Source organism: Lygodium microphyllum, chromosome 23 (assembly GCF_053477565.2).
Source record: "Lygodium microphyllum isolate KBCC chromosome 23, Lygodium_microphyllum_v1.1.10, whole genome shotgun sequence".
Taxonomy (NCBI): Eukaryota; Viridiplantae; Streptophyta; class Polypodiopsida; order Schizaeales; family Lygodiaceae; genus Lygodium; species Lygodium microphyllum.
The window spans coordinates 74,874,157-74,881,838 of NC_141157.1; the positions used below are offsets into that span (position 1 = coordinate 74,874,157).

Below are 7,682 nucleotides of genomic sequence, written 5' to 3' on the forward strand. Positions count from 1 at the left end.
GTTCAGATGTGGTACTAGTCTTTGAGATGATTTTGCAAAAGAGGTTAATAGTGGCTCATGGCTGTATTGCAAGTGGAAGGAGGGGTTGTGCATCCTTTTGTGTTTCCATCTTCTAGCAAAGAGCACAATGGATCCACGCATTAGCAATCAACTCCCCTACTCTCCATTTTGCTCCTGTTATGGTGTGTTAATTGCTTAGCCTATATTTGAATGCTTGAGCATCTTCATTTGATATGTGATGTGGCAAATGTTCAATGGACATTACCTAGGTAATGTAGACATTGGCAAACTGACAATGATGTGGCAAATGTTCAATGGACATTACCTTCATTTGATATGTGATGTGGCAAATGTTCAATGGACATTACCTAGGTAATAATGTAGACATTGGCAAATGTTCAATGAACATTGGCAAACATACAATGAACATTGGCAAACATACCTGGACAGGTAATGTCCATTGAACATTTGCCACATCACATATCAAATGAAGGTAATGTAGACATTGGCAAACTGACAATGATGGACAGTTGCTTTAGTGGAAATAAAAGTGTTTGCTGCCCAATGTGTAAAAGGATTGCTTAAGCTGATCTTCATTTGGTATGTGATGTGGCAAATGTTCAATGGGCATTATCTAGGTAGTGTAGACAGTGGCAAACTGACAATGATGGTCAATTGCTTTAGTGAAAATAAAAGTGTTCGCTGCCCAATGTGTAAAAGGATTGCGGACAGCTACCCACCCAAAACTGGACTCCATCTGCGCAGCTAGTGGCAGTTCTCTCTGCGCCATACATACCCTAACAACTTTATTTTCAAAAGTCTCTGGATAGTTAAATCCGGTAGAACAGGAGTTAAAATTTGGAATGGGGACATGCAATAGAATTTGGAGCCAATTCTTCGGTAAGGTTTGCAACATACAAATCGTTAAATTTGGGAATTGGAACATACAAACATATCTTGAGCAGGGTTTCGCTGTATGTTTTTGTACGAGCTGTACAAAAGTTCTGATTCCACAGTGCTATGCTATGGTACAAAAGCCCCTTGAGAACACGAATGGTGGAGGCCTATCCGACGCACTTCCTCCTGGGTCTTGCTGTAGTCTTGGAAATCTGGAAGAGATCACATTCAGGCTTTACATTAGTCCCATGTCGCAGATCAAGGATGTCAAAACTTACGGGTTGTTCTACGAATTCCAGAATCAGCAGTACCTTCACTTCCGCAGCCTTGGATCTTCGGGTACTCTTTGTGGCAGGGGTCGATGGAGGTATCTGCACATCATTGATGTTCTCCTTCTCACTATCGGAGATAGCATCAGCGGGCCTCTCTGCTGGTGAGGCTGCACAGTGAGAGTTATAATATTACTCCATAGTGAAAGAGGGCGCAGGCGCAACATAATTAGATTTGCTACCCTAACGTCTATGCCCCTTACCTCTCCCCTTACGTCGTGGCCTCTGAGATACATCCTTTTCCTGTTTGCCTCTTGATTCATCCCCAGTTTCTACCTTGCATTTCGTATCTGATTGAGAGCATTCACTAGATTCATCTTCCTTGCTGCACCCCGTGTCAAATTGGAGGCGTTCACTAGATTGGTGGTCCTCTGTGCTGCTGTGGGGTTCTCCCGCATCACCATCTTTGTCGTCTCCTGCTCTGCAACTTGCATCCGAGCTACTTGCTGAAACCGCGTCTGGGCGTATTGATTTTCCTTCACTAGATCGCGCTTCTATGCTGCTGTGGTGGTCTGCCGCATCGCCACACTTGTCATCTCCTTCTGTGCCATCTGCTTCCGAATCATTTTCCTTCCCCTCAAGCACAGCCGGAGAAGCTTCTTTTTTTGAACCATCTTCCACTGTTGTCTGATTGGCCGAGAAAGTGTTATCTAACGCTGTAACTAAGTTTGATGCTATGAGCTCTTTAGACTGCAACTGTGCTGTCATGTGAGATTGTGCAGCAAGCATGGTTGCCTCCTGCTCCTTTTTCTCTTCATGGCATTCAACGATTTTCTGCTCGAACTCATCTATAACAGCTTTCACTTCTGTCTTGGCAAACTTTTTGGCCTGTTACCAACAAACAATTCCGTACATTAACACGGCTGATTTAATGATTTTTCAGGAGCACATGCACCGCCATGCTTGGATTATCAGATATACCTTTGAAATTATGGCCTTGAAATTGTTTACAACTTCATCCACTCCCAGTGCATGCTGATAGGTTTTGAATAGATCAGCCAGTTTGCGTATTCCCCTCTCAGAGTATGTCAGTTGTGTAAGGCAGTAAGATATGTTTTGCCAGTGTCCAGAATCTGTAAAATTGGCATGCCAAGGGTCAAACAGGTGTTAAACTCTGCAATAATATTGATGATTACAACTAACGCAAGGGTGAGAGTCAACCAGTTGATCCAATAAATCTATGGCAAAGCTTCTCTATGAGACCTTCCATCTGCTTGTCCTGTCCAAAGATAACAAACAAGCATCAAGTTTGCACGGCAGTAGGCTGTGGCCAGAGTCATGTGAGTTAACTTCAGGTTACCTTCTTGATGGAGCTGATGAGAAATTGCATGATGTTATTGAATGTTTCTTGTTGAAGATTTTTCATGCCAGAGAGACGACTCAGCACATCAGGGAGGAGATTGTATATAGGATTGTTTCCTGTTGCGGCCAGCTCCACATTAAGCTTGGATAGACGGTAGATGTGTAGACAAATACGACTGATACAATGTTAAAAAGGACACCTTTCTTTGAAAGTTCGTGGAAAAACAGCTTCACTGAATTTGAAATGCTCATGTCCTCGTCTTCGAGCCGCAGAGTCATCTCTGTAATGTGGCCCTTAACCTGTTCAGAAAGAGCAGATTAGATCTAAGGCCTTGCCGTAACAGATCATGCCAATTCTCGGAATCTAAGAAAAACGCAAGCAAACCTTCATCATATCATTCAGAATAAGATGTGAGAGAACCAAAACTGCATTCTTCCGAACTGTAGGTGACTTATCGTGCAAACGAGCATAAACGTGCTCTGTCCATGGTTCCAAAAGGTTTGGAAAGCGCACAACAAGATCACCCAGAGCTATGATACAATTGGAACGGACGTTATCTTCAGCTGCATTTTGTGCCACTGTAAACAACAGCTGCAAGTTCTCTTCACTGGAACGAACAAACAAGTAGTTGAAAATCAAGAAAGATGGCTAATAAAGCATGCTTACGTTCATCTATCGAGCTTCTAAGATCACGCAGCTACAGGCATAAAAACTTACCAGAATTCTGAGTCAAGCACCATGAGTTTACAGAGGGCCAGCATAGCAGATGACTGAAGCACTGGGAACTGCAAAGCGAATTTAAAAATTTGCACAAGCACATCATTATGCCTGAATAGTCTTACAGAACACAGATGTGACAATGGGAACCACGTGACTCAGTTACCTCCTGCAAGAGGTTGAAATTCCTGCATATTTTCGCCACAAGAGGAGCGCAAGATCCAATGAGAAACTTTCTAGATCTCCTTCCGGATATAATCTCTTTCTCTGCCTGTTCTTGCAAAGCATCGATTCTCACGTCCTCAGACGCCGTCACCCCAAGTTCAGCATTGATATTTTCCTCCTGAAACATTAGAACACGGAAAGATTTTGTCAGACAACCAAACACTTGGCAATCGGTTAGAAAAGCATTTAGGATTGTACCTTCGATCCACTATTTTGAGAATCCGTAGCAGAAAGGCTTTCCTGTTTTTCAGCTGCTAACTTTTCCTTCTCGTTGCGTTGTTTCCTTATCTTGCGTGTACAAGAATCAATGTAGACGAAGTGCTTCAAGGCAATGTGACCAACAAGAAATAGAAACCTACTGAGAGAAGTTATAGAAACTGGATAATCAATTGTAGGAATCTTCTCAGTCTCCGTGGTGAAGACGAAGTTACTGGAGCTAGGTGTTTGTTGTGATTCCTTTTTTGCAAATACAGAGCAGTGTAACCTTTTCAGGAGACTGGATGCAAAAGCCTCTGGCATGGGATGAAGGATATAAATGGCATTGACAGCCTGCTCAGCTGTTCCATACCAACTCTCTTCAGGGAGCCCTGATGTGAGAAGCAGATTGCTGAGGTTATTGAAGATTTTGTGGCTAGATATAAGGGTTGAGCGATCTTCCTCGGGAAGCTGCTGAAGAATGTTACAGGCAGTCCTTGCCAGAAGCATGTCCTCTTTTGCCCATCTGCCAAACCCAATATCAACAACATTTTGTAAATGATTAATGAGAACCTTGGGAGAAGTCTTTGCCACCATAGATAGTACTACTAAAGCTCCACGGCTTTGCTCCGAAGTGATTCCAGGAGCATTGAAGGTGAAAAAATCCCAGAGCGCCAATATCTGCAAGCTACTACTTCGATCAGCCACTTCCCCTCTCCAAAACTTATGACACAACACAAAGAATTTGTTTGCACAAGTATCATAATCTAAACACAATTACCGTGTTTTGAGAAATATCCCCTTTCTTAACAAGAGTACTAACAATTCGCTCCATTGATGCAAGATCTCCAATGCTAGCCTCCATGGTTAGGTTAATAAGGTTCAGAGCAGTGTCAAATGCACCCTTTTTGACATATATTGTAAGGAAAGCACTTTCAACTGCATCGTGAATGGCTTTCTCTTGAGAGAATATCTGATTTTTTAATAGACAAAATGAAAATCAGTTATCTTTTGAAACTATTGATACGATATCAGTAATCTAGCTGACAAATTGAACACTTAAGTCCTTTGGAGATTATCCCTGCCAGTAGGACTTACAAGAGGAAGCATTTTACGCAGGCAAGACTCAGCCCCGTCAACATTGAACTGCCGTGCACACATCAGGAGTTGAATAGTATACTCCACATCAGTAGCATTGGAAGATGCAAGCAACTGCACTAATAGAGGCATGGTTGATGCAATACATTTGGCAAATCGCAGTCCTGCCTCTAAGGAGGCAACCAGGGCCCTTGTTTGCTCCACACCGCCAACATCAGAGGTGTAGATGGCCTGAGTTTGAGTTTCTGTCTGAGAAGGACCACTGTCCTCCTTGCAGAATTCAGTATCAATGCCCACATCTGGAACTACGTGGTCAATATCAGTCTGAACAGCATCTGCTTCTGCAGATAAAGGATTACCAGTGTCTTCTAACTGTTCTCCGTCATCTGCAACATCACTGGGAAACTTCTGACTCATGTTGTCCAGCTGTGCTTTGTATTTTTCAAGGGTGGCTTCAAAAGCAGCTGTCCTCAGTTGAGGTCCAAAGGGGTTGTATTGCAAGAGAGTAGCCAGCAAATGCAATGCACTTTTTCGCACAATTGCAGCTTTGTCTTCTAGACGCCCTGCTGCCATTTCCGCAACCTGATTCCAGAGACCAATGGAAACAGCATGCTCCTCACATAAATCAGCCCATGTTTGCAACACTCTGCTCCTTGTATAAGCAGATGTATCTCTGCTCCTTTCCATCATCACATCAATCATAGCTTGCTTGCTGCGGAGACGGCTTGTTTCACTGGCTGTGTTGCCATCTGCTTCCTTGAAGGCTTTGGATACAAGCTTACCGAGCACAGAAATTAATGCGCTTCTGATTTTGTAAGATTCACCTCCAAAATGCGGCATTAGAATCCCCACATTTGTTGCAACTAGTCTTGGCAGTTGATCTGCCATCTCCACAAGAAATTTGCCAATGTTGTCAGCTCCTGCACCATCACGAGCATAATCCTTGGGGTTCAGTCTACCTATCTCTCTTATCAAGCTTACAGCTAAGCTACCATCATGATATTTCCGCTCAGCAGAAGCAACAAGTTCGGCCAAATAGGAGGGCAAATGTTCATGTTTGTGCAGAAGGTGGAGGATAGATGCTGTTGTCTGTGATAGATACTGGTATTTAGTCGAGCAAGCTCCAACCACACTGTAAAGGGAGTCCTTTAAATCCTTATCTTTCAAGGCTGCAGGATCCTCCAGCATAGAAAATGCTCCCCTGAAATAATTAAATCATAAGACAGGAACGGAGAGTATAACATGGCATTCACAAAGTTTAAACAGAACAGAAATTTTAATTCTCAATCTGTTTCAATCAATTGCTGACAAGATGATGCACAAGGACCTCGTGGGATGAAATAACTCACTTGGCAAGATATGCAAGAAGGGTCTCTTCTGGTTGTGATGCCCCAAACAACTGCTTCAGGTCTTCATTCACAGCTGCAGCAAGCAGCCGTGCTATTCTTGTCCGTTGGACTTCCCAGTCCCAAGCTCGAGGTAAATGCTTCTTTCGTGATTGCTTTGCCTATAATGTTTGACAGAAACAGAATTTTAAACAGAATTTTGAATATGCGCTACTGCACAATCAACAATCATGATCATAAACTTCTGCAGATACCTTGGAATTAGGTTTAGAAGAAGTTTTCTCTTTCTCTGTGTCAGCTCCTGCCTCTTCTGCAAAAGCAATGCTCTGGATGAAGTAAGAATAGATTCTGAATGCATTTCGATGAGATTGAATGTGGTTCCCCAACGAGGATGCATCATAGGAAGCATCTTGAGCAGACTTTAACAGAGAGGTAATGTTGGGAAGCAGCACGCTAAAGTTTGAGCATAAGCTTTCAATTAGACTTCCCTTTGCTGAAGGCTCCAATAAGGAAAATCCTCTGTAAATCAAAACAATCAAGTCATACGATTCAGAGGTAAATAAATTCCCAAAAGATCTATTGGTATGACCAAGCCCTTCTTCCTTGCTGTCGTACAGATAGTATGGAAAAAATATGCTAATTATTGTTTTCTTCTGTCTAACCTGACCAATGAGTATAGTTGGTCAAAAATGGCCTGCTCTTCGATGCACAGGACTTCTTTGTCAGCAAGATCAAAAGCCAATCCTGCACAGTAATCAATTCCTCAGCACTCTGTGCCCTTGTGGCCACCAGATTAGAACACAGCAGATTCGCACCTTTCACTAGTTCCTCAACTTCATCTGGCTGTAGAGTTTCGATATCAATGACCTTCACAGCATAGAGCCTATTTTCACCGTCTTCTGGAGGACTCTCGAGCTCTTGAAGCAATAGGGGAACAACAAAAGAGGGAGCGGTACAAAGGCCCTTCATTGTCTCTCAGCACGTGATCCTGGTTCTAATTCTTCGTTAAAATTTTCTCAAATTGCGAATCAGCGAGTGGAAAGTCTGAGCGACATACCAGGTTTCTATCAGACGGTTTGAAGCAATTTGTCCATGCTAGGTAGAACGCCTTGTGCAGAGTCTGTGCATAAGCAAGGACAGGTGATTCAACATTTGAAGATTTATTCTTCAATTCTGAACGTTTATGCCAAGTCGAACAACAATCCGAACCAGCCTGCTACTGAGAGGAGTTCTGGAAAACGTTGAAGCCGAGTCGACTGAAAATCTGAAGCATTGTGGCTACTGAGAGGGGATTTGCAGGCCGAAAAGAGAGCCGAAAGATTCTTACTCTGCGAAAATGGAGCTGCCGTTCTTTGATGGCCGTTCGTTTCAGACACGGGAGGAGGAGAAGGAGGAGGAGGCGTCGCGTTCAAGGTCGTCGTCCCGCAAAGGCACTGCCTGCTCGGGCCGGATTTCAACACGCATCAAAATGCAGTTTCGAACATTTGAAAAGCCTTCTGAGGAGGGAGACGTTGAAGCTTTATTAGATTCAAAAACCAACATGTGGGCGCCTGCAACGCTCAGGTAGGGATC

General features: G+C 43.3%; 1 protein-coding gene across 5 annotated transcripts; it reads right to left on the minus strand.

Moving 5' to 3' along the window:
• Window positions 1-590: 590 nt before the first annotated feature.
• Window positions 591-7,682, minus strand: LOC148016344 (binding protein). 5 transcript variants are annotated; one of them, XM_087664195.1, is made up of 19 exons: window positions 7,438-7,682; window positions 7,168-7,230; window positions 6,926-7,098; window positions 6,773-6,854; window positions 6,365-6,629; window positions 6,114-6,271; window positions 4,765-5,965; window positions 4,448-4,639; window positions 3,670-4,347; window positions 3,413-3,589; window positions 3,247-3,314; window positions 2,914-3,136; window positions 2,729-2,828; window positions 2,527-2,645; window positions 2,388-2,445; window positions 2,148-2,299; window positions 1,430-2,054; window positions 1,209-1,336; window positions 591-1,109 (listed from the first exon to the last, which is right to left on the minus strand). In XM_087664195.1, exons 3-19 carry the CDS (start codon window positions 7,077-7,079, stop codon window positions 1,065-1,067), a joined length of 4,425 nt encoding a protein of 1,474 aa, XP_087520321.1. In that variant the 5' UTR covers window positions 7,080-7,098; window positions 7,168-7,230; window positions 7,438-7,682; the 3' UTR covers window positions 591-1,064. The 5 variants fall into 5 exon arrangements, with proteins under 5 accessions (XP_087520321.1, XP_087520320.1, XP_087520323.1 ...); XM_087664194.1 differs by having other exon boundaries at window positions 7,168-7,341; XM_087664197.1 differs by having other exon boundaries at window positions 6,926-7,104; window positions 7,168-7,341.